Below are 27620 nucleotides of genomic sequence, written 5' to 3'. Positions count from 1 at the left end.
TTCTTTTAGGGGGGGCGTTTATACCGTTCCACGTGTGGTAAAATGGATAAAGCAGTTTTATTCTTCAGGTCAGTACGATTACAGCGATACCTCATTTATGTAATTTTTTTTATGTTTTGGCGCTTTTACACAATAAAAACTATTTTATATAAAAAAATAATTGTTTTTGCATCGCTTTATTCTGAGAGCTATAACTTTTTTATTTTTTTGCTGATGATGCTGTATGGCGGCTTTTTTTTGCGGGACAAGATGACGTTTTCAGCGGTACCATGGTTATTTATATCCGTCGTTTTGATCGCGTGTTATTCCACTTTTTGTTCGCCTGTATGATAATAAAGCAATGTTTTTTGCCTTGTTTTTTATTTTTTTTTTTTGCGGTGTTCACTGAAGGGGTTAACTAGTGGGATAGTTTTATAGAGCGGGTCGTTACGGACGCGGCGATACCAAATATGTGTACTTTTATTGTTTTTTTTAATTTACATAAATAAATGGATTTACTGGGAAAAGTTTTTTTTTTTTTTTATTTGTGGATTTTTTTTTTTTTTCTTTTTACTTTCTACCATTGTCCCAGGGTGGGACATCACTGTATTAGATCAGATCGTTGATCTGACAGTGTGCATAGCACTCTGTCAGATCAATGATCTGACAGGCAGTTCAGGAGGCTTTCCGGCGCTTGCTCTCAGCAACTTTCAGCAGGCGCCGGCTAGCCAGGTCATTTCATGACCCGGAAGGAGTCCGGCGGCCATCTTGGATTCGGGGACTCCTTCCGGGTCACCGGACCAACGCGATCTCATTGCGTTGCTCCGGTGGGAGAGCGCAGGGAGCCCCCGTCCCTGCGCGATCCCCCTCTATGCCGCTGTCACTACTGACAGCAGCATCAGAGGGGTTAAATGCCCACGATCGGCAATAGCGCCGATCGTGGGCATTGCTGCGGGGTGTCAGCTGTCATATACAGCTGACACCCGCACCCGATCACCGCGGCGCTCAGCGCGAGACCGCGGTGATCGGTGCGCCGTACTAGTACTGCTGCTGGCACAAATGCAGTGCCGGCAGCGCAGTACTAGTACGGCGCATGGCGCGAAGGGGTTAAAGATAGGTACAGCAGGACGCATGCAGATGTAGGCGGAGCAGAATGGAAGAGGTACGGCAGTGGGCGGGGCTTAACTGAGGAAGTAAGAGGAAGTATTAAGTTCTCCGCAGCTCTGCCCAACGCAAATGTGAATGTAGCCAATATACTTCTCAACATTAAAATTGTATCACCAATAAGGAAAAGGTCATGGAATTATGGAAATCACAGGATGATTAGACATGTTAATGATCTGTGAATGATGAAAAAATAAAAACAAAATTTTCAAAACATCCTGATTTATTTATTGTCAAGTATGAGCTCTACGAACAGATATAAATACACTTATATGCCTTGCATGGTATTAATGAGGTTATTAACGGTTCTCTGAGGAACATTCTGCCATGCTGCATGCACTTGGGCAAATCATCAAGATCCACTGTAGGTGACTCCCTTTCCAATTGCCGACCAATGATGTTTCAGATGTGGTTGATGGGAGACCTGTCTGGAGACACTGCAGGCCATGGCAACACTTTTAGACCATCTAGGCTGCTAATAATAGCAGGAACAACATGTGGCCTGGCATTGTTGAGTTGAAAAATGGACCCTGGGACACATTCATGTTTCTTTGTGAAAGGCTGTGAATGAATTTGCCTACTTGTCTCCAGACCAATCTCTGGCTATCACTGCATCAAATACGAAAGCAGGACTCATCATGAAAAGGATAGGCCTCCATTGCTGTCTTGCTCTGCAGCATTATAGCCTTTGACAGGGGTTCTATGAGCTCAATGGATGAACAGTACCTGGATGTCTGTCTTACAGCCTAATGTCGTGTAAATGCCTTTTGATGGTTTGGGTAGACTTGGTATGTGATATATAATTTTCACTTGCAGTACACAACGGTTCACTAAGAACATTCTTCGAATCTGACAAGAGCATGTAGGCAACGTCATGAAGAGGCCTTCACAAGGGTACATCACACCGATCCTATACCCAGGATTATAGTTTGGCAAGACAAAGTATGGTAGCTGGACGCCTTTAGTCTTTCAGGTTTCAGGTGCTCTAAGAACTTGGCATTACATTGATTTAGTTGTGGAACCAGTGGTATGGACATATCTCCAAAGTTTCCCAGGCGCCGTTTTTCAACACAATTCCAGGCCTCATGTTTTTTGTGATATCGTGAGCAGTCTTAGAGGCCTAAATTTACTGGCATAGCCTGTATTATCTCTAGGACGTTACTGGTTGGCAATTATAACAGTAGCAGCAAGCAGTCAATCTTGATGTATGCCCAAGTGCATTCAGAGTGGCAGAATAGTCTTAAAACAACCATTAATAACCTTGTTGATAACATGCCAAGGTGTGTAAGTGCAGGGATTTCTGTGCTTGGCACTGATACTAGATACTGAATACATTAATGTTTTGAAAATTTGGTTTCCATGTTTTCATCATTTGAATATCATTAACGTGCTTATCCATCCTGTGTTTTCCACAATTCCATGACTTTTTCTTCCTGGTATTGCAATTTAATGTTAGGGAGTGCATGAGTTCATTTTTTTTTTTTATGAAAAAAATCCAAAACTCTGTGCTGATCTTAAGCATGACACTATAAGGAGGTCTAACTAAAGAAAGATTTATAGAGCTACCATGAAAAAAGTAACTAGGTCAAAAGTAGGCAAATGTTACTCTTGTTTGATCCCTTCTGCTTTAGAGTATTCCATCACTTATTATTACTTTTTTTTACTCCGCTTTACGGTTCTAGAGATAGGAGCCTTTTTTATACATTGCATCCAATATGCTAATTTTATGGCCCTTACAAGGGGACATTGCTCTCAGAATTCTTTAGGGATGTGTCTTTGGGCTGTCTTGCATAACTATCCTGTGAGCACAGACCCCTTGGAAAACACCATAAAAATTAGCATATGGGCAGTACTAAAGATTAAGTACTAAGAAGAGCAGCATGAATAAAATTAAAGCAAAAACTGGCAACTTTTGACATGATGACAGGTTCTATTATAATCAATGATTATCATGTTGTAAGCTCTTAAGCTTCTCCTAGTGGTGACTGCAGGCACTCAGGGGTCTATTATCTAATATAACTCTAAAGGTCTGTGACTTCAAGCAGATGATTTGGCGCTTTGTGACAAAAAGATAAATTATGAAAAAATAAATATAAACCATACTGAATGACAGCTCTATACGTCCTTTGCACCGATTACCTCTGTCTCAGCCTGCGTATTGAGGTGTTGTGTTAGAGAGAGTGTGGCCATGCGGAGATTCTGAATCCTGACAGCAGTTACTTAAAACTCACTTATACAGTGATGAGCCGCCTAGCCTACTGTCAGGTGCATCACTGTCCATCTCCGAAACGATCTCCGAGACTGGCAGGAGACAAAAATTACCGCTGGAGCCGCAGGAGATTGGGAAGGGGAGGATACTGTTGTGTTTGTTGATTTTATTTTAAACTGGTTTTTATTTTATGTTGGTCTGGACCTGTGGATTTTGCAGGTAATCAGCATCAAAATCACGCACCAATAAGATTTGTAGGTAGATTTCATCATTCCAATTTTTGCTCATTCTGCAATTTAAACATCTGCAGGTCAATTTTTGAGTAGAAAAATTCTGCCGCACATGGTTGAAATTTGTTCAGCTCTAATCAATTTTGGGTCTGCAGTGTTTTGTTGTATTGGTAGTACAATTTGCTAAAGAGGTGTTCTTGAACTGACATATTAATGACTCAGGTAGGGGTCAAACACCCGACAGCATTGCTGATTAACTATTACCTACTCTGGTGTTTAACAGATATAAGCAATGTATGGCGAACACAGACCAATATATTGATTAGAGGCTGTGGACAAGTACTGCACCTTATTGCCTTTTCAAAACAGTTCATCAATATATAAGTATCAGACAATGCCCTCTCTTTTTTCTCTTTAAAAGTAAGCTTCTTTTCTTCCCAATTTACTAAGGACAGACAGACTGCAGTATAACTCGTGCGAGGATGGCATTGAAACCTTATTCTGTCTGTCGGCTCTCCTGACCTGAGCTTGACAACTGCATAGAAATACATCACGCTGTCATGCTCCGGTCAGAAGAGGTGTCGGGCCAGTCCGTGCAGTGCGGGATAGTCCGTGCAGTGCGATGCAATCATTGCACGAGTTATATGGCAGTCTGTCTCTGCCCTAACCGGAAGTTGTTCTCTTCTACAAATGACAAAGTGGAGCTTCAGCCAAGTCCAATGAAAAGGACTAATTTGTCTACAAGCTCACAGCACACTTGCCATCTCTTTTAACCCCTTTTTGCCATTAGACGTACTATTCCGTCCATGTGGGGTGGGCTTTACTTCCCACGGACGGAATAGTACGTCATGGGCGATCGGCCGCGCTCACGGGGGGAACGCGGCCGATCGCGGCCGGGTGTCAGCTGCTTATCGCAGCTGACATCCGGCACTATGTGCCAGGAGCGGTCACGGACCGCCCCCGGCACATTAACCCCCGGCACACCGCGATCAAACATGATCGCGATGTGCCGGCAGTGCAGGGAAGCATCGCGCAGGGAGGGGGCTCCCTGCGGGCTTCCCTGAGACCCCCGCAGCGCTCCGGGGGTCTCCTACCTCCCTCCCTGCAGAAAGTCCCGGATCCAAGATGGCCGCGGATCCGGGTCCTGCAGGGAGGGAGGTGGCTTACCAAGTGCCTGCTCAGAGCAGGCACTTGGTAACGCTGCACTGCTCTCAGACAGATCGGTGATCTGTCAGAGTGCTGTGCAAACTGGCAGATCACCGATCTGTATTGTCCCCCCCTGGGACAAAGTAAAAAAGTTAAAAAAATTTACAAGTGTGTAAAAAAAAAAAAAAAATCCTAAATAATGAAAAAAAAAAAAAAAAAATATTATTCCCATAGATACATTTCTTTATCTAAATAAAAAAAAACAAACAATAAAAGTACACATATTTAGTATCGCCGCGTCCGTAACGACCCGACCTATAAAACTGTCCCACTAGTTAACCCCTTCAGTAAACACCGTAAGAAAAAAGAAAAAAAAACGAGACAAAAAACAATGCTTTATTATCATACCGCCAAACAAAAAGTGGAATAACACGCGATCAAAAAGACAGATATAAATAACCATGGTACCGCTGAAAGCGCTATCTTGTCCCGCAAAAAACGAGCCGCCATACAGCAACATCAGCAAAAAAATAAAAAAGTTATAGTCCTCAGAATAAAGCGATGCAAAAATAATTATTTTTTCTATAAAATAGTTTTTATCGTATAAAAGCGCCAAAACATTAAAAAAATGATATAAATGAGGTGTCGCTGTAATCGTACTGACCCGAAGAATAAAACTGCTTTATCAATTTTACCAAACGCGGAACGGTATAAACGCCTCCCCCAAAAGAAATTCATGAATAGCTGGTTTTTGGTAATTCTGCCTCACAAAAATCGGAATAAAAAGCGATCAATAAATGTCACGTGCCCGAAAATGTTACCAATAAAAACGTCAACTCGTCCCGCAAAAAACAAGCCCTCACATGATTCTGTGGACCAAAATATGGAAAAATTATAGCTCTCAAAATGTGGTAACGCAAAAAATATTTTTTGCAATAAAAAGCGTCTTTCAGTGTGTGACGGCTGCCAATCATAAAAATCCGCTAAAAAACCCGCTATAAAAGTAAATCAAACCCCCCTTCATCACCCCCTTAGTTAGGGAAAAATTAAAAAAATGTATTTATTTCCATTTTCCCATTAGGGTTAGGGCTAGGGTTAGGGCTAGGGCTAGGGTTAGGGCTAGGGTTAAGGCTAGGGATAGGGCTAGGGTTAGGGCTAGGGCTAGGGCTAGGGTTAGGGCTAGGGCTAGGGTTAGGGCTAGGATTAGGGCTAGGGCTAGGGTTAGGGCTAGGGTTAAGACAAGGGTTAAGGCTAGGGTTAAGGCTACAGTTAGGGCTGGGGCTAAAGTTAGGGTTAGGGTTTGGATTACATTTGCGGTTGGGATTAGGGTTAGGGGTGTGTCTGGGTTAGAGGTGTGGTTAGGGTTACCGTTGGAATTAGGGTTAGGGGTGTGTTTGGATTAGGGTTTCAGTTATAATTTGGGGGTTTCCACTGTTTAGACACATCAGGGGCTCTCCAAACGCGACATGGCGTCCGATCTCAATTCCAGCCAATTCTGCGTTGAAAATGTAAAACAGTGCTCCTTCCCTTCCGAGCTCTCCCGTGTGTCCAAACAGGAGTTTACCCCAACATATGGGGTATCAGCGTACTCAGAACAAATTGGACAACAACATTTGGGGTCCAATTTCTCCTGTTACCCTTGGGAAAATACAAAACTGGGGGCTAAAAAATAATTTTTGTGGGAAAAAAAAAGATTTTTTATTTTCACGGCTCGGCGTTATAAACTGTAGTGAAACACTTGGGGGCTCAAAGTTCTCACAACACATCTAGATAAGTTCGTGGGGGGGTCTAGTTTCCAATATGGGGTCACTTGTGGGGGGTTTCTACTGTTTAGGTACATTAGGGGCTCTGCAAACGCAATGTGACGCCTGCAGACCATTCCATCTAAGTCTGCATTCCAAATGGCGCTCCTTCCCTTCCGAGCCCTCCCATGCGCCCAAACGGTGGATCCCCCCAACATATGGGGCATCAGCGCACTCAGGACAAATTGGACAACAACTTTTGGGGTCCAATTTCTCCTGTTACCCTCGAGAAAATACAAAACTGGGGGCTAAAAAATAATTTTGGGGGGAATTATTTTTTTTTTTTCACGGCTCTGCGTTAGAAACTGTAGTGAAACACTTAGGGGCTCAAAGTTCTCACAACACATCTAGATAAGTTCCTTGGGGGGTCTAGTTTCCAATATGGGGTCACTTGTGGGGGGTTTCTACTGTTTATGTACATTAGGGGTTCTGCAAACGCAATGTGACGCCTGCAGACCATTCCATCTAAGTCTGTATTCCAAATGGCGCTCCTTCCCTTCCGAGCCCTCCCATGCGCCCAAACGGTGGTTCCCCCCCACATATGGCGTATCAGCGCAGTCAAGACAAATTGCACAACAACTTTTGGGGTCCAATTTCTCCTGTTACCCTTGGGAAAATACAAAACTGGGGACTAAAAAATAATTTTTGTGGGAAAAAATTTTTGTTTTATTTTTACGGCTCTGCATTATAAACTTCTGTGAAGCACTTGGTGGGTCAAAGTGCTCACCACACCTCTAGATAAGTTCCTTAGGGGGTCTACTTTCCAAAATGGTGTCACTTGTGGGGGGTTTCAATGTTTAGGCACATCAGTGGCTCTTCAAACGCAACATGGCGTCCCATCTCAATTCCTGTCAATTTTGCATTGAAAGGTCAAACGGCGCTCCTTCCCTTCCGAGCTCTCCCATGCGCCCAAACAGTGGTTTACCCCCACATATGGGGTATCAGCGTACTCAGGACAAATTGTGCAACAACTTTTTGGTTCCAATTTCTTCTCTTACCATTGGGAAAATAAAAAATTGGGGGCGAAAACCGGTTTTTACGTACCGGTAATAGGATTTTACGGAGCCACGACAGCACCCCTACGAGAGAGGGGATCCGCCCACCTTCCGGACAGGAACCTACAGGATTTAAAGGGGCGGTCCCCCTCACCACTCCAGTTTGTGTTTCAGAGTATAAGGGACACCGCCATTGAGTTAGTACATAAACATATATACTTAAACATTACTAAATACTATCACCTTCTAAAGAGTGATTTTTAACAAGCACACTTTCCCCAAAGGGTGCAGAAACCAGTGAATAACTACGGGGGGGAATGTGCGGGTGCTGTCGTGGCTCCGTAAAATCCTATTACCGGTACGTAAAAACCGGTTTTCCTATCGCCACGACAGCACCCCTACGAGAGATTTTCAAAGATCAATCACCTGGGAGGGACTACAGCACTAAGTACTGTACGGCCAAAAACTAAATTGGCCTCTGAAGATAAATCAAGACGATAATGTCTATAAAAGGTGGAAGGAGATGACCAAGTTGCCACCTTACATATTACGTCTATGGAGACGTCTGCTCTTTCCGCCCAGGATGAGGCCATGGCTCGAGTGGAGTGGGCCCTGATGCCATCTGGTGGTGTCTGGCCTTTAGCAGTATAAGCAAGATATATGGCATCTCTTATCCATCTGGCGATAGACGCTTTAGTTACACTCGCCCCTTTCCTTGGATTCTGAAAGGAAATAAACAGAGCCCTACTCTGCCTCCATGGTTCTGTTTGTGTAGGTACTCTAATAGAGTTCTTCTGACATCTAACATGTGATATTTCTGCTCGTCAGCTGAATTCGGATTGTTACAGAAAGATGGTAAAATTATTTCTTGACTTCTATGAAATTTGGAAGCTACTTTTGGTAGGTATGCTGGATCAGGTTTTAACACTACCCTGTCCTGAAAGACCATTAAATAAGGAGGGTCTATCGACAAAGCTTGTAAGTCACTCACTCTCCTAGCAGAGGTCAGGGCTACTAGGAAGGCTGTTTTTAAGGTTACATTTTTTATGGAGACAGAATCTAATGGCTCAAAGGGGGGTTCTGTTAAGGCGTCTAAGACCAAATTTAGATCCCATGGTGGTAATCTAGGAATATATACTGGGTTACTACGTTCAGTGGCCCTGATAAATCGGGAAACCCATCTATTTCCCGCCACATCACTGTTATATAACGCTCCCAAAGCTGATACTTGGACTCTAAGGGTATTTACCGCCAAGCCCAATTCTCGGCCCTTCTGTAAAAACTCCAGAATAGCCGGAATTGGGACCTTGCCAGAAAAGGGATTTTGGTAGAAGGCAAGGAACTTTTTCCAAGTTTTAGCATAGATTTTAGTGGTAACTTCTTTCCGGCTATTTAAAAGGGTAGATATGAGAGCTTCTGAAAACCCTCTTCTCCTCAATAACTCCCTCTCAAATTCCACGCCGTCAGATGCAGGGATTCCACATTGGGGTAACGGAATGGACCCTGGAGAAAGAAGCTCCGGGCTGGTCGGCAGTACCCAGGGGTCGGACACAGACATTGCCCTGAGTAACGAGAACCATGCCCTTCTGGGCCAAAAGGGGGCAATCAGGATCACTCTCGCCCTGTCCTCCCTGATCTTCCTGAGGACTAACGGGATCAGACACATTGGAGGGAACGCGTAAGCTAGAGGAAAATTCCAGTGTATTTGAAGGGAGTCTATTATACAGGGCCTGTCCGCCACCCGAAGAGAAGCGAACTTCCTGGTCTGCCTGTTCTCTCTCGTTGCGAATAGATCGATAACGGGCAATCCCCACAGGTCTACTATCTGTCTGAACACCCGTCGATCTAGAACCCATTCTCCCTGACGTAGAGAATGACGGCTGAGGTAATCTGCCTCTGTGTTGAGCTCTCCCCGAATGTACACAGCTGATAGAGAGCGAAAGTGGGCTTCGGCTATTTCGAGTATGTCTGTGGCGGTGTTCATTAGGGATCTTGACCTTGTACCCCCTTGATGGTTGAGATACGCCACTACTGTTGTGTTGTCTGTCTGGACTCTTACATGTGAATCCTGCAGAGATGGAAGCAACCTGAGTAAGGCCTTCTTTACTGCTGTGAGCTCTTTCCAATTTGAGGACTCTTGAGCCTCTAAGAGAGACCATTGCCCTTGAGTCCAAACATCTCCTATGTGAGCTCCCCAACCTATTGGACTGGCATCGGTTGTGACCGTGTTGTCTGGTACTACACTCCAGCGTACTCCTTTCCCTAAATGTCTTCTGTTTAACCACCATCTCAGACTGTGTAGAGTGGTGGTGGAGAGCCTGAGTCTTCCGCCTAATTGCCCTTGAAGACTTCTCTCTGTATCCAAGACTTGGGCCTGTAACACTCGAGTGTGGAATTGAGCCCACTGGACGGCTGGTATGCAGGACGTTAGAGATCCCAGAAGGGACATAGCGTCTCTTAAAGTCAGATCTGGCTTCCTTGTTACCGTACTGACTTTGTGCACAACCCTCTGCTTTTTCTCCTCCGGAAGGAAACATTGTTGCACTTCCGAATCCAGCAGAATACCTAGGAAAGTCTGAGTTGTTGATGGGTCGAGTCTTGACTTCTCCATATTGACTATCCAACCCAAGTCCTGTAAGGAAGATATGACATGATTTAGGCGAGTACTACACTGGCCGAAGGAATTTCCTACTACCAGGAAGTCATCCAAGTAGGGTATAATTAACGTATCCTGTTCTCTGACATAGGCCATTACTTCTGCCATGACTTTAGTAAACACCCTCGGTGCCATAGATAGACCAAAGGGCATTGCAGCAAACTGAAAGTGTCTGACCTGGTCGTTTAAGCGCACCGCCATTCTGAGGAATTGTTGGTGATCCTGGTGAATGGGCAGATGGTAATACGCATCTTTTAAATCCAGGACTGTCATATAACATCTGGGAAAGAGAAGATTAGTTGCCGTTTTAATAGATTCCATCTTAAAGGCATGATACTCTAGATGTTTGTTTAATCTCCGTAAGTTTATGATGGTTCTAAAGGATCCATCTGGCTTGGAGATTAAAAATAAAGGGGAATAGAACCCTTTCCCCTGTTGATGTTTTGGAACCTCCACTATGACTTTCTTCCGTCTTAGCATTTGGACCTCTTTTTCAAGGGCCTTTTGTTGGTCTAAGGAATCAGGGGCAGTTAAGATATAAAATTCAGAAGGTCTTTCCCGGAACTCTAATTTTAACCCTGAATTGATTATACCTAGAACCCAATTGCTCGAAGTTATTTTGGCCCATTGAGCATGGAAGTATTTTAACCTGCCCCCTACTGGAAGATCTCTATTAACGATAGGAAGATGACGAAGCGTTAAAGTCCGAACCTTTCTTTTTTGGGTCTGATGGTTCCCAGTCTCGGTTGTGGTAAGGTCTTCGGTATTGGAAGCGTCTCCTGAAGGTATTCCTAAAGGTAGGATTGAAAGCTTTAGGAAAACCTTTCTTCCTATCCTCAGCCTTAGCTAGGATATCATCCAATACCGGGCCAAACAGGTACTCACCCCTACACGGTATTGTACACAGTTTAGCTTTCGCCTGGGCATCCCCTTTCCAGGTCTTAAGCCATAGGGCTCGGCGAGCAGCATTTGAGAGACCTGCTGATCTTGCCGCCAATTTTAAAGAATCCACTGATGCGTCCGCTAAATACGCCACCCCTTCACGTATTTGCGAAAGTGAGTTCAACATCTTGTCTCTGGGCACCTTGGACTTCAGCTGTTCTTCCAGTTGGGATATCCACACCATGACGGATCTAGCCGTACACGTGCTAGAGATAGCAGGTTTGAACGCCCCTGCAGTTGATTCCCATACTTTCCTCAAAAACATGTCCGCCTTCCTATCTGATGGGTCTTTCAGAAGGCCCACGTCCTCCAGCGGCAAGGTACCGGCTTTAGATGTAGAAGCCACCGCTGCATCCACTTTCGGGACTTTCATCCACTCTGCCAGCTCATTATCTTCAAAGGGATACCTTCTTTTAGCTGATGATGGAAGGAAACCCTTATCCTGCTTATCCCATTCTCTTTTTATAAGAGTCTTAACCGTATCCACCACCGGGAACGCCTTACGACTCCTCTGGCACAAGCCCACAAACATTATGTCCTGTGCGGACCTTGGTTCCTTGCTCTCTGCAACACCCATGGTAGCTCGGACTCCTTTAACTAACCTGTCCATGTTGTCCACCGAGAAACAAGGCCTTCCCTCTTCATCTGAGGAGGATGGAGATGAGGAGCGGGAACATTCCCCTTCTTGCAGGGACAGGCTAGATCCTGGCGATATGTCCCTGCCCGACCTTTCCTGGCGGCTGCCTCTAAGGGAATAGCTAATTTCTTCCCTGATGACCGCTCTAAGGTCTGATGACCGAAGGGGAGCTTCCTCTTCTAAGGTCTGAGATATGCACGCCTGACACAGCCTTTTGGTATAACTGTCAGGCATTGGTGTCATGCATAGAGCACATTGCTTGTGCTTAGATTTTGTGGTCTTTTTTCCCTAAAACAAAGCACAAATAACAGACCATATCAGCACCAGGTGTCTGATTTAACACTCACCATAAGGCTGATCCTGTGAATACCGGTTCTGGAGGAGTAGGATCCAAATGTGACGCTGGGGCGCTCGGACGCTGCTGCCCCCGTACCACGCTGCTGCTGCTTCTCCTTGAGCGGCCGCTACCGCTCTTACTGCGCTGTTCCGTTCCCTCTCCATGAGGGTGCTCGGCGTCCCCTACTGAGGACATGGTTGCGCGCCTCCTATCCTAGGCGTCGCTCTTTTACAGCGCTGCAGCGCTCCTCCCCCGGCTTACCCCGGAAGCGTACCAACTACTTCCGGGTTCACCAGCGCCGGTGTGGACGCTGCACACCGCGCTCAACCGCGGACCAGGACGGCACTGCCCGACTCCTGGGACGCGCTCCTCATGGCCAGACGAGGGGGGGTCTGCACGCAGGACACCCCCGACGCTGCTTCCGAGCCCCCGATTCCGCCGTTCCTAAAAGACACCGCGCGGAGGCATGGAGGCCCGGGTAAGACTGCTGATCCTGCAGGCTCCCGCCGTCCGGACAGGAACCCAAACTGGAGTGGTGAGGGGGACCGCCCCTTTAAATCCTGTAGGTTCCTGTCCGGAAGGTGGGCGGATCCCCTCTCTCGTAGGGGTGCTGTCGTGGCGATAGGAAAAGATAATTTTTGTGAAAAAAAATGATTTTTTATTTTTACGGTTCTGCATTATAAACTTCTGTGAAGCACTTGGTGGGTCAAAGTGCTCACCACATCTCTAGATAAGTTCCTTAGGGGGTCTACTTTCCAAAATGGTGTCACTTGTGGGGGGTTTCAATGTTTAGGCACATCAGGGGCTCTCCAAACGCAACATGGCGTCCCATCTCAATTCTAGTCAATTTTGCATTAAAAAGTCAAATGGCGCTCCTTCGCTTCCAAGATCTGTCATGCGCCCAAACAGTGGTTTACCTCCACTTATGGGGTATTGGCGTACTCAGGACAAATTGTACAACAAGGTTTGGGGTCCATTTTCTCCTGTAACCCTTGGTAAAATAAAACAAATTGGAGCTGAAGTAAATTTTTTGTGAAAAAAAGTTAAATGTTAATTTTTATTTAAACATTCCAAAAATTCCTGTGAAACACCTGAAGGGTTAATAAACTTCCTGAATGTGGTTTTGAGTATCTTGAGGGGTGCAGTTTTTAGAATGGTGTCACACTTGGGTATTTTCTATCATATAGACCCCTCAAAATGACTTCAAATGAGATGTGGTCCCTAAAATAAAATGGTGTTGTAAAAATGAGAAATTGCTGGTCAACTTTTAACCCTTATAACTCCCTAACAAAAAAAAAAAATTGGTTCCAAAATTGTGCTGATGTAAAGTAGACATGTGGGAAATGTTACTTATTAAGTATTTTGTGTGACATATCTCTGATTTAATTGCATAAAAATTCAAAGTTGGAAAATTGCGAAATTTTCAAAATTTTCGCCATATTTCCGTTTTTTTCACAAATAAACACAGGTAATATCAAAGAAATTTTACCACCATCATGAAGTACAATATGTCACGAGAAAACAATGTCAGAATCACCGGGATCCGTTGAAGCGTTCCAGAGTTATAACCTCATAAAGGGACAGTGGTCAGAATTGTAAAAATTGCCCGGGCCATAACATGCAAACCACCCTTGGGGGTAAAGGGGTTAAAGGTGCTAAATCTGCTTATTAGCTTGCAAGTCCCCTTTACAGATAAACATGCATGACTCTCTCAGCATGGAGAAAGTAAACAGCTGCAGTATTTCAAATCTTCTACTTCTGTGTCCCATAACCAAGTGAATGATTTGATATGACATGAGGATGTACAGCAGATCAGTAAAGGATGGTAAGTAGATCAATGGAGTTAAGTTTTAAAGAGAATTAGACTTATTTTTATATATCAACAGTACACGTCAAGATAATCTTTGTAGTATATCTTAGAATTAAGATAAAGAGCATTTTTTCTAATAAAAGTCACCTCTCCCAATGCACTGATCATTCACTCTCTAAAACTGCTCAATTCTATCTTAACTGTGCGAGTCAAATTACAGCTGCTGCCTATAAACATTTATGGAAAAAGGAAAGGAGGACACAAGCAAAGAGACCCAAAAATAAACTCCTTTACCTAGTAACTAGAGCCTGAATAAGTGAAAACCCTCTAAAAAGCAAGCTATAAGATATACACTGCTCAAAAAAATAAAGGGAACACTTAAACAACAGAATATAACTCCATGTAAGTGAAGCTTCTGTGAAATCAAACTGTCCACTTAGGAGGCAACACTGTTTGACAATCAATTTCACATGCTGTTGTGCAAATGGAATAGACAACAGATGGAAATTATTGGCAATTATCAACACACACTCAATAAAGGAGTGGTTCTGCAGGTGGGGACCACAGATCTCAGTACCAATGCTTTCTGGCTGATGTTTTGGTCACTTTTGAATGTTGGTTGTGCTTTCACACTTGTGGTAGCATGAAACGGCCTCTACAACCGACACATGTGGCTCAGGTAGTGCAGCTCATCCAGAATGGCACATCAATGTGAGCTGTGGCAAGAAGGTTTGCTGTGTCTGTCAGCGTAGTGTCCAGAGGCTGGAGGCGTTACCAGGAGACAGGCCAGTACACCAGGAGACATGGAGAGGGCCACAGGAGGGCAACAACCCAGCAGCAGGACCACTACCTCAGCCTTTGTGCAAGGAGGAACAGGAGGAACACTGCCAGAGCCCTGCAAAATGACCTCCAGCAGGCCACAAATGTGCATGTGTCTCAACAAACGGTTACAAACTGACTCCATGAGGATGGTCTGAGTGCACGACATCCACAAATGGGGGTTGTGCTCACAGCCCAACACCGTGCAGGATGCCTGGCATTTGCCACAGAACACCAGGATTGCCAAACTCGCCACTGGTGCCTTGTGCTCTTCACAGCTGAAAGCAGGTTCACACTGAGCACATGTGACAGATGTGAAAGAGTCTGGAGACGCCGTGGAGAGCGATCTGCTGCCTGCAACATCCTTCAGCATGACCAGTTTGGCAGTGGGTCAGTAATGGTGTGGGGTGGCATTTCTTTGGAGGGCCGCACAGCCCTCCATGTGCTTGCCAGAGGTAGCCTGACTGCCATTAGGTACTGAGATGAGATCCTCAGACCCCTTGTGAGACCATATGATGTTGCGGTTGGCCCTGGGTTCCTCCTAATGCAGGACAATGCCAGCCCTCATGTGGCTGGAGTGTGTCAGCAATTCCTGCAAGATGAAGGCATTGAAGCTATGGACAGGCTCGCCCATTCCCCAGACCTGAATCCGATTGATCACATCTGGGACATCATGTCTCGCACCATCCACCAACGTCACGTTGCACCACAGACTGTCCAGGAGTTGGCGGATGCTTTAGTCCAAGTCTGGGAGGAGATTCCTCAGGAGACCATCCGCCGCCTCATCAGGAGCATGCCCAGGCGTTTTAGGGAGGTCATACAGTCACGTGGAGACCACACACACACAACAGAACATAATTTCCTTTTTTTTAGGCATTTCCACTGAAGTTGGATCAGCCTGTAATTGGATTTTCCACTTTGATTTTGATCATCATTCCAACTCCAGACCTCTGTGGGATATTAGTTGTGATTTACATTGATCATTTTTATGTTTTATTGTTCTCAACACATTCCACTATGTAATGAATAAAGATTTACAACTGGAATATTTCATTCAGTGATATCTAGGATGTGGAATTTTAGTGTTCCCTTTATTTTTTTGAGCAGTGTATAATGGTCATACATAGTGTTATTCCTCAAATACACACAAGTCAATGACAGGGAAGCTTTAAAACACTGGGGAAAGTGATAAGAGGGAACCTGTCACCATGAAAGTGCAATCCAATCTGCAGTCAGCATGCTATAGAGCAGGAGCAGCTGAGCAGATTGGTATATCATTTTATAAAGATTCAGTATTACCTGTTTTTTCTTCATTCTGAGATGTTTGGTCCAGTGGACGGTCCTATCAGTGTTATGATCTGGTGGCCTAGGAGCAGCATGTGACGTACTCTGGAGAAGGTGGTACCTGTACTGACCGCAGACCCTGAACTTAGCACCGCAACTAGAAGTAGCCGTGGGATGTACCTAACACTCCCTACACACCTCGACACAGCCTAAGAACTAACTTCCCCTAAAGATAGAAATGGGAAAACTATCTTGCCTCAGAGAAAATACCCAAAGGATAGACAGCCCCCCACAAATATTGACTGTGAGAGGAGAGGGAAATGACATATGCAGACTGAAATCAGGATTTAGCAAAGGAGGCCTTTCTAGCTAAAAAGAAAGAATAGGACAGAACTATGCGGTCAGTATTAAAACACTAGAAAATATCCACCACAGAAAATACAAATCTCCACACCTGACTAAAGACATGGAGGGTATATCTGCATCTCCAGAGATACAGCTTGGCTGCAAAAAATCCTTACACAGACAAAGCTGGACAAGACAAAACATGAAAATGCACAGAACTATAAGGCCCACAGCATGTGGACAGCAAAAACAAAGCCAGAACTTATCTTTGTTGAAAAGAACAGCAAAACAGGAGAGACCAGTCAGGGATGTGAATCCTCCAAAAACAATGGACAACTGGCACTGACTAAAGGATCAAGCAAGACTTAAATAGCCCAGTCCAAATTGCAATAAGTGGACACACCTGATAAATGCTGCGATCCAAAGACAGCAGCACTCATAACCACCGGAGGGAGCCCAAGAGCAGAATTCACAACAATCAGTGACTGACAGCTTTCTTGTATAAGTGTGCATACCGAGATAGCTGTCAGTCACTGATAGGACCACCCATTGGACCGAATATCCTAGGAAGAGCAGAGGTTTAAATGGTTAAAAATAGGTTATACTAAATCTTTTCTCAATAAACTATATATTAATCTTCTCAGCTCCCTTGTGTCTATAATATGCTGCCTGCAGATTGGACAGCATTATCATGGTGACAGGTTCCCTTTTAAAAGATCATACATGAAACAAGGAACCCATAACAGCCAATGAGGCTGGTGCTTTTACTTTGCACAGGGCCTCTGAAAATTAAGCGGCAAAATCTGATTTGAGAAACATTTACCATATTTTGCGGACTATTAGACACACCGGACTATAAGACGCACCCAGATTTTAGAGGTGGAAAATAGGGAAAAAAATATTTAATAACATAAATAACATACTATTATATGTGGTGTTATTATATATAATAGTATGTTATGTTGGAAGCTATGGGTAGAAGATGATGCTGCAGGACCAGTGTGGTGTCTGTAAAGTACTAGAAGACGCTGGGGGGTGAGTATAAGAATGGGGGCACAGGGCTTATATTTAAAGCACCACTCCAGCACTGAAACATAACACTGGAGTGCTGCTTTAAGATCCCATGGGAGAACTATAACTCCCAGCATATCCTGCAGATCCTATGGCAGGCTGGGAGTTATAGTTCACCACAGGGAGTGGCAGAGTGCATTTTTATGTGTTATTACTAAACTTTTAAAATAATTAATTCTTACTTGTGCAGGCTGTGCTCAGTGCAGGTCCTGCAGCCAGCCACCCTAGAAAACCGAAAGTCTCTCTCTACAGCTCACAGGACCTGTGGTGAGGTAATGAAGGGCTAGAGCATCACATGACTGCACAGAGCCAGCTTCCCTTACCTCAGCACAGGTCATGTAAGAAGAAGCTGCATTGTTTCTAGTGCGGTGTCTGAAGGACCTGTGATGACATTGTGAAGAGGGAGGGCTCTATGCAGTCATGTGATGCTCCAGCCCGCCCTCTTCATTATCTCACACAGGCCCTATACTGGAGCACTCAGTCAGCATCAGCAGAAGCCTGGGCTGTGCTGTCAGGTATGCGGCGATCTCTCCTGTGGCACCCTGCTCCTGCCGCCTCTTCCACCAGACACACGATCTCCCCAGCCACTGCAGGAATCTGGTGCTGGGGAAACCATGTGGGTCCGCTGTTTAAGTGAAGGAATATTTGCTGCTCCCCACCCACTGCTCGGCGCTGACAGGTGGGCGGGGAAGCGGCTAATGAATATTCCTTCGCTTTAAGCATCAGGCCCAAGTGGTTTCCCCAGCACCGGATTCCTGCAGCAGCAGCGACATTTTCCTGCCTCCCGCAAGTGCGATCCCAGTGCTATTCCACTCCGCTGCTGCCCCTTCCCCACATGTTACATTCGAACTTGAAGATGCGCCCCACACTTTCCTCCCAAAATTGGAGGAAAAAAAGTGCATCTTATGGTCCGAAAATTACGGTAGTAAATCTGTGATATTACGCCGACTTACCATATATGGATGCTGAGGTGGGATATGTTGCTGCTGGTATAGAGAGTGCATCAAATATTGTTGATGGAGAAGTTGCTGTTGAAATGCCTGCTGACACTGCATACAACAAAGACACTGGTGTTCAGTGCAGTATAATAATAATAATAATTTTATTTAAATAGCGCCAAGATATTCCGCAGCGCTTTACAAATTAGAGAGGGGACTTGTACAGACAATAGACATTACAGCATAACAGAAATCACAGTTCAAAATAGATACCAAGAGGAATGAGGGCCCTGCTCGCAAGCTTACAAACTATGAGGAAAAGGGGAGATACGAGAGGTGGATGGTACAATTGCTTTAGTTAGTCGGACCAGCCATAGTGTAAGGCTCGGGTGTTCATGTAAAGCTGCATGAACCAGTTAACTGCCTAAGTATGTAGCAGTACAGACACAGAGGGCTATTAACTGTATAAACTGTATGAGAACATGATGTGAGGAACCCAATTATGTTTTTTTTTTAATGGGCCACACAGGGATAGTTAGGTTAATGCGTTGAGGCGGTAGGCCAATCTGAACAAATGAGTTTTTGGGCACGCTTAAAACTGTGGGGATTGGGGATTAATCGTATTAACCTGGGTAGTGCATTGCAAAGAATCGGCGCAGCACGTGTAAAATCTTGGAGACGGGAGTGGGAGGTTCTGATTATTGAGGATGCTAACCTGAGGTCATTAGCGGAGCGGAGGGCATGGGTAGGGTGGTAGACTGAGACCAGAGAGGAGATGTATGGTGGTGATGAGCCATGGAGTGCTTTGTGGATGAGGGTAGTAGTTTTGTACTGGATTCTTGAGTGGATGGGTAACCAGTGTAATGACTGGCACAAGGTAGAGGCATCGGTGTAACGGTTGGTGAGGAATATGATCCTGGCTGCAGCATTCAGGACAGATTGGAGCGGGGAGAGTTTGGTAAGAGGGAGGCCGATTAGTAGAGTTACAATAGTCCAGACGAGAATGAATAAGTGAAACAGGAAGAGTTTTTGCAGAGTCGAAAGTAAGAAAAGGGAGAAATCTAGAAATGTTTTTGAGATGCAGATAAGAAGAGCGAGCCAGTGATCGGATGTGGGAGGTGAATGAAAGCTCGGAATCAAGTATGACCCCAAGGCAGCGGGCATGTTGCTTTGGAGTAATGGTGGAACCGCAATGTCAGGCAAAGGTAGGTTAATAGAGGGAGAAAACACGAGGAGTTCAGTTTTTGTCAGGTTCAGTTTTATATAGAGGGAGGACATGATGTTAGAGACAGCGGTATCTATCATTCATCACTATCATTCATTTGCCATATATACCATGGAAATGGTTAAAACTCACATTTGTTACATTTTCACTGCGAACATGAGGACATTATCTGTAAAATGTTCCATCAAGGAAAGCATATTTCCATGTAATAATAGACAGAGGAGCTATTGAACTGTGTCTTGTAAACAATGAAGGAGATACAACCTTTTCCAAAGCCTCAGGGTCCTTGTTAATACCTAAGACGCTGAGAGTTGGCCACTAAAATCTAATATTAATGATCTTTTCTGAGAATAAGCAATCAACGGTAAATATAATAACGGAAAAGGGTTACTCCCATCATTATTTGTCTTAAAACTCATTTTATTGCGCTCACAGCCGCGACCAATGAATATCCAGGACAGACTGAAAGATGGAAGTGACCCTTAGACAATTATATAGTAGATATATATACAGTGGGGCAAAAAAGTATTTAGTCAGTCAGCAATAGTGCAAGTTCCACCACTTAAAAAGATGAGAGGCGTCTGTAATTTACATCATAGGTAGACCTCAACTATGGGAGACAAACTGAGAAAAAAAAAAATCCAGAAAATCACATTGTCTGTTTTTTTATCATTTTATTTGCATATTATGGTGGAAAATAAGTATTTGGTCAGAAACAAAATTTCATCTCAATACTTTGTAATATATCCTTTGTTGGCAATGACAGAGGTCAAACGTTTTCTGTAAGTCTTCACAAGGTTGCCACACACTGTTGTTGGTATGTTGGCCCATTCCTCCATGCAGATCTCCTCTAGAGCAGTGATGTTTTTGGCTTTTCGCTTGGCAACACGGACTTTCAACTCCCTCCAAAGGTTTTCTATAGGGTTGAGATCTGGAGACTGGCTAGGCCACTCCAGGACCTTGAAATGCTTCTTACGAAGCCACTCCTTCGTTGCCCTGGCGGTGTGCTTTGGATCATTGTCATGTTGAAAGACCCAGCCACGTTTCATCTTCAATGCCCTTGCTGATGGAAGGAGGTTTGCACTCAAAATCTAACGATACATGGCCCCATTCATTCTTTCATGTACCCGGATCAGTCTTCCTGGCCCCTTTGCAGAGAAACAGCCCCAAAGCATGATGTTTCCACCACCATGCTTTACAGTAGGTATGGTGTTTGATGGATGCAACTCAGTATTCTTTTTCCTCCAAACACGACAAGTTGTGTTTCTACCAAACAGTTCCAGTTTGGTTTCATCAGACCATAGGACATTCTCCCAAAACTCCTCTGGATCACCCAAATGCTCTCTAGCAAACTTCAGACGGGCCCGGACATGTACTGGCTTAAGCAGTGGGACACGTCTGGCACTGCAGGATCTGAGTCCATGGTGGCGTAGTGTGTTACTTATGGTAGGCCTTGTTACATTGGTCCCAGCTCTCTGCAGTTCATTCACTAGGTCCCCCCGCGTGGTTCTGGGATTTTTGCTCACCGTTCTTGTGATCATTCTGACCACACGGGGTGGGATTTTGCGTGGAGCCCCAGATCGAGGGAGATTATCAGTGGTCTTGTATGTCTTCCATTTTCTAATTATTGCTCCCACTGTTGATTTCTTCACTCCAAGCTGGTTGGCTATTGCAGATTCAGTCTTCCCAGCCTGGTGCAGGGTACAATTTTGTTTCTGGTGTCCTTTGACAGCTCTTTGGTCTTCACCATAGTGGAGTTTGGAGTCAGACTGTTTGAGGTTGTGGACAGGTGTCTTTTTATACTGATAACAAGTTTAAACAGGTGCCATTACTACAGGTAATGAGTGGAGGAAAGAGGAGACTCTTAAAGAAGAAGTTGCAGGTCTGTGAGAGCCAGAAATCTTGATTGTTTGTTTCTGACCAAATACTTATTTTCCACCATAATATGCAAATAAAATGTTAAAAAAACAGACAATGTGATTTTCTGGATTTTTTTTCTCAGTTTGTCTCCCATAGTTGAGGTCTACCTATGATGTAAATTACAGACGCCTCTCATCTTTTTAAGTGGTGGAACTTGCACTATTGCTGACTGACTAAATACTTTTTTGCCCCGCTGTATATACACACATATATATATATATATATACACATACATATATATGTACACATACATATACCGGTATATATATATATATATATACACACATACATGTACAGTTGTGCTCAAAAGTTTACATACTCCAGCAGAATTTTTGCTTTCTTGGCCTTTTTTTCAGAGAATATGAATGATAACACCAAAACTTTTTCTCCACTCATGGTTAGTGGTTGGGTGAAGCCATTTATTGTCAAACTCCTGTGTTTTCTCTTTTTAAATCATATTGACAACCTAAAACATCCAAATGACCCTGATCAAAAGTTCACATACCCCATTTCTAAGTACCGTGTATTGCCCCTCTAACATCAATGACAGCTTGAAGTCTTTTGTGGTAGTTGTGGATGAGGTTCTTTATTTTCTCAGATGGTAAAAGCTGCCCACTCTTCTTGGCAAATAGCCCCAGTTCCTGTAAATTCCTGGGCTGTCTAGCATGGACTGTGCGCTTGAGATCTCCCCAGAGTGGCTCAATGATATTGAGGTCAGGAAACTGAGATGGCCACTCCAGAACCTTCACTTTGTCCTTCTGTGGCCAATGACAGGTCGACTTGGCCTTGTGTTTTGGATCGTTGCCATGTTGGAATATCTAAGTACGTCCCATGTGCAGCTTCCGGGCTCATGAGTGCAAATTTGCCTCCAGTATTTGCTGATAACGTGCTACATTCATCTTTCCTTCAACTTTGACCAGGTTTCCTGTGCCTTTGTAGCTCACACATCCCCAAAACATCAGCGATACTCCTCTGTGTTTTACAGTCATGGTGTTCCTTGCATCATAGGCCTTGATGCCCTCTCTCCAAATGTAACGTTTATGGCTGTGGCCAAAAAGTTTTATTTTGGTCTCATCACCCCAAATTTCCTTGTTCCAGAAGTTTTGAGGCTTGTCTCTGGCCTTTTTTGCGTATTGTAGGTCAGATACTTTGTGGCATTTGCGCAGTAATGGCTTTTTTCTGGTGACTTGACCATGCAGCCCATTTTATTTAAAGTGCCTCCTTATTGTGCATCTTGAAACAGCCACACCGCTAGTTTTCAGAGAGTCCTGTATTTCAGCTGATGTTATTTGTTGGTTTTTCTTTGCATCCCAAACAATTTTCCTGGCAGCTGTGGACAACATTTTTGTTGGTCTACCTGACCGTGGTTTTGTTTTTACAGAGCCCCTGATTTTCTATTTGTTAATCACAGTTTGAATGCTGCTGACTGGCATTATCAATTCCTTGGATATCTTTTTGCATCCCTTTCCTGTTTTATACAGTTCAACTACCTTTTTTCGTAGATCTGTTGACAATTCTTTTGCTTTCCACATAACTCACAATCCAGAACTGTCAGTGGCTGGATGAAAGATGCAAGAGTCTTGGTGTTAACATTCATATTCTCTGAAAAAAGGCCAAGAAAGCAAAAATTCTGCTGGGGTATGTAAACTTTTGAGCACAACTGTACATATATATACACACACACACATATATATATATATATACACATACATATACATATATACATAAGTACACACACGTACAAAGCAGACCTGCTTTATGTAGGCATCCTGGTGCAGTTGCTGTGGCTGGAATTGATGCAGCTGCTGTAATCTCCAGTCCCCTGGCTGAAGCTGCTGTAAAACTCTGTGCTGCTGTGAGGACTGCTGACTATTTTCCTGACCGAACAGTGTGCTAGGCCCGTTGCCAGGTCGTGGAGTTGTATCTGTAGTTGCTGGAATGGGATATGACAAATGTTTGTTAATCAGTAATCATTTCTTTTATATATACGTATATAATCACAGCACTGATATAATTGTCCATTCTATGATCATCATTTTTCTCAGTGTCTGTATAAAGAAGAAATGGTCGTACCGCTGTGAATCTGCTGACTTGGGGCACTCTGCACGGTCATCTTAACAGGGGTTGCAGCATTCTGAATATTAAGCACCTTTGACTGGGCTGCGTTGGAAAATGCCTTGGGTCTCTGTCTTGGAGCAATGGATGTTTCCGTGGGTCCAAGTGAATCAGTTATTCTGTGTCATGAAATCATAAGTCATTGTGACTCAATTGCCATTTTTTCATGTATCCATTTAGCAAGAATACTGTGATGATACACTACATAAAACATTATAGAACAAATAAACGTTCTTATGGTTTTTCATATTTAGCAGGTACTCTAATTGTCTGCAGATTATTGAGGGTCCAGGTCCTGAGACCCCTAACAATTGTTCAATGGACTTCTGAACAGCGCGCAGCTCAGCAGATAGGAGCACACAGCGAAGGAGACAGACTCAATAGAGACCATAAGCTTGGTAGCTGTGCGCTCATATCTGAGCTGTGCACCATTTGGGGTCTGTTGAGCAATCGATGGGGGTCTCAGGACCTCACCGATCTGCAGGTAGTTAAAAGTGCCTTCTAAGTATGAAAAAAACCAAAGTTTAGTTACTCTTTAAGTGTGCTGTCAACTTTCGGAAAAATATTTATATTTAAATAAATACAAGCATTTTTGGCTAAAAATCATCTTTTGCAATGGGCTTTCATTAACAAATTTGGACCAATTTTCTTTTAAAGGCTCATTCTTTCCTGGAACATTCAACTTTGATGTGGTCTTTCACGACATACAACACTCTGTTTGGGGCTAAGGGTTTTTTCATTGCCACATTATTAATAATATATAGATTTATACCCTCACTTTAGATCCTATGTTCAAAAAAGATAAGCGGGTACTGAACATAAGAAGTTCTACTGTTAAGTATATATTTGAAGGTATTTTCTCCTAAAAGTATTGCTATGCATGTACTGTAAGTACATGACATTTGTAGTTGCACATGGGGAGAACATTTATAAAGGACCTTTTTGCTCTTTTTACACCACGCTTAGCACAGAAAATATACTGTAAGTATACACTAAACAAAAGTAAAATATGTAATGCCTAAAAACTCTGCAAGAACAAGGTCTTCTTGAAATGGATATCAATTACCACAAGATTACAGAACAGCATTCACATTTCCCAATGGACATAAATCCTCCTAAGTTTTAAGGCCCATGTGGTTTGTACCATGTGGCCCAAAAATATACAAACCCATACCGAACCTAAATTTGTCTGATTCCATATTGTTACAAAATAATCTTTCTAGAAAACTTTGGTAGGCTTTACTGCTTCCCATATTATGAAAGTATTTTCCAGTTTCCGTGTACATAGTCCCTTAGTGCAACGAGCAATTTGTCTTATGACTGATAAATAAAATGCATACTTATTTCCTACCACTAGGTGCTGCTGCAAGTCCATGTTTCATATACCTAAAATGTATTGTTTTCCTGAGGCTTGGAGAAGAGGCACGCACGCGTCATGCGCCCCTATGTTTAAGGCTACGTTCAGACTAGCGTTGCGCGCCGCTGCGTCGGCGACGCAACGCACACAAAAACGCGGCAAAACGCACGCAAAAACGCTGCGTTTTGCGACGCGTGCGTCGTTTTTTGCCGAAAATCGGACACAAGAAAAATGCAACTTGCTGCGTTTTCTTGGTCCGACGCTAGCGGCAAAAAAGACGCAAGTGTTGCAAAACGCAACACACAAAAACGCATGCGTCCCCCATGTTAAACATAGGGGCGCATGACGCGTGCGTCGCCGCTGCGTCGCCCGACGCTAAGGCGACGCACACTAGCAGAACGCTGGTGTGAACGTAGCCTAACATGGGGGACGCATGCGTTTTTGCTTGTTGCGTTTTGCGACAAATGCGTCTTTTTTGCCGCAAGCGTCGGACCAAGAAAACGCAACAAGTTGCATTTTTCTTGCGTCCGATTTTCGGCAAAAAACGGCGCCCGCGTCGCAAAAAGCAGCGTTTTTGCGTGCGTTTTACCGCGTTTTTCGTTGCGTTGTGCGTCGCGTCGCCGACGCAGCGGCGCACAACGCTAGTCTGAACGTAGCCTAAGCTGAATTTGGCTATACAGGTCTATTAGCACGGCTCTATATTTACTACTCTATTTAAATAGTAGAAGAAAAAACGACACATAAAAGCCTACAAGTATAGCAGTCAACTGTATTGCAAAGACACGGCTTTATTAACTCTTCTACATACCGCCAATCAGAAACAAACCTAGTTTTTATCTGAGTCTTTTTAGAGGCAGCCTCGCTTGCAGTCAGTGGTTCTGGAAGAGCTTGAGGGATTATAGTATTCTGCAAAACAATTCAAAAAATAAGTGTTCATCTACAGTGATTTACAATAGTTTTTAATGAAAACTTAAATTCCGAGGTTTCAATTGTCATAAAATGAGACAGGGTTAGAGCTAGGCAAGGCTTGTGTGGTTCGGCCAGTGCGAACAACTAGCTTCTTCTATCCTGTGCATTTACATCCAAACTATTGCTCAGGCACCGAGAGGGCTGTTAAAGAGGACCGTCCATAAATGCTCATTAGAGTTCAAATATCGAGGGAGAGGAGGCCACAACTCATTCATTTCTACAGAAAATCGAATCTGGATATGTAGGTGGTCTTCCAGAATGATTCGAGCTTTATATGTTATTGCACTTTATGTCTCCCGGTCATTTTCACTTGATACAGTACCTTTCACCACATCAAAAGTGGTCAGATTCTGCTCCTATTTTACTCCTGCTGCAACCCTGAATGTTGGGCTTTTGTCTTTAAAAAATCCACCAAATGGTTCCGAATATATGGCCTTTTATATTTAGTGGTGATTTTTATGGCTCACATGGTAATAATACAGAGCAGCCAAAACACACGTCCCAGAGAATCCTGTGAGCAACGCCTTCTTGGCAAAGACCATAAGTAACACTGAATAAAATGATCCATATCTCAGGAACCAGAGTTAAAAAAAAATACTTCGGGGAACAGGTGAATAAAATAAGAGCAAACTATGTCCACTATTGACTTTGTGATAGGTCCTCTTTAATCCCATGAAATGCGTCAGCAACATGGTTACAAGAACATTCTTACCAGGGAGGGGCAGAGTTACATTTCTTTTGAGCGGAAGAAAATGGGGTGACCTTAGACTACATGTACAAAAATAGCAAGCCCCCTAAATAAGAGATGTGTGAGAATGAGAAGTCCCCTTGGAATGTTTTGAGAAAGCATACATTACTAGAGGAGTGTTCTGTAAATCATGTAGAAACATAGACTCACATAGACATTGGGGACTGGACATTCTTTCTTGGCTAATTTGAAAGCAAAATGGGAAACCTGATAGATGTCAGGTCTTCGTTCCTGATCAGGTTCAAGCATATATCCTGAAAAACCAAAGTCAGAATTACTACAGAGGTGACAAGTCTCGCCAATTCTCATATTATGGCCTTCTGTGGGTCATAGCAAGAGATTGTTTTCATATTTATGAAAGTATTACGGCAAGAAAGCTGGAAGAGAAAATGATAATTATGATGAATGTCCACTAATCGTTAGAACAGGTCCCTTTCATCCCTGTTAGAAAGGAGATCCAGTATACATGCCCCATCGCCGCGCCATTCATTCCCTCTGAACTCGGCTTTTTCGGACAGCCTAGAGGGAATGGCGTGACGGTCGGATTTAATCACCGTTATCCATTTTAACGGTGATAAAAGTACATTCTATTTAGCAATAATGCCGGTCAGATCTCACGTATTCAGTGGTTGTATAGAGCTTGGCCCTTTTATGTATGTTGTGCAGCCATTGCAGCTTGCACCTGTTCACACTATATGGAGGTGCTGGTCAGTTTTTTTTTTTTTTGCAGTTTACTATTGGAGGCTATGACTAAAGATAAGCGGACATCGTCAGCTCCCTCCTAATTAGGCAAGCTCTAGCGCTTACCGAAGCTGCATCAGGAACCCGCATCCCTGGAGCGCTCCCAATTATCAGGTATCCGGCATCGCAGCTGCATGTGTCGCGGCTGTGTCACTGTCACAACACATGCACGGAGAGCCTG

At 43.8% G+C, this 27620-nt stretch overlaps 1 protein-coding gene across 1 annotated transcript in view; it reads right to left on the bottom strand.

Annotated features, from left to right (window-relative positions):
* The window catches only part of BMP2K (BMP2 inducible kinase), a 341088-nt gene that overhangs the window by 83519 nt on the left and 229949 nt on the right, over positions 1–27620 (bottom strand). Inside the window, exons 8-12 of the mRNA XM_069742721.1 lie at positions 26849–26952; positions 25808–25887; positions 23583–23743; positions 23261–23442; positions 18380–18475 (exon numbers count right to left, since the gene is read on the bottom strand). Coding sequence (XP_069598822.1) covers positions 18380–18475; positions 23261–23442; positions 23583–23743; positions 25808–25887; positions 26849–26952 — 623 coding nt within the window. The remainder of the gene's footprint in view (positions 1–18379; positions 18476–23260; positions 23443–23582; positions 23744–25807; positions 25888–26848; positions 26953–27620) is intronic.

The sequence above is a fragment of the Ranitomeya imitator genome, chromosome 1 (genome assembly GCF_032444005.1).
Source record: "Ranitomeya imitator isolate aRanImi1 chromosome 1, aRanImi1.pri, whole genome shotgun sequence".
Classification (NCBI taxonomy): Eukaryota; Metazoa; Chordata; class Amphibia; order Anura; family Dendrobatidae; genus Ranitomeya; species Ranitomeya imitator.
Note: the sequence above shows the minus strand (reverse complement) of the source record. Positions and strands in the feature narration are given on the sequence as shown.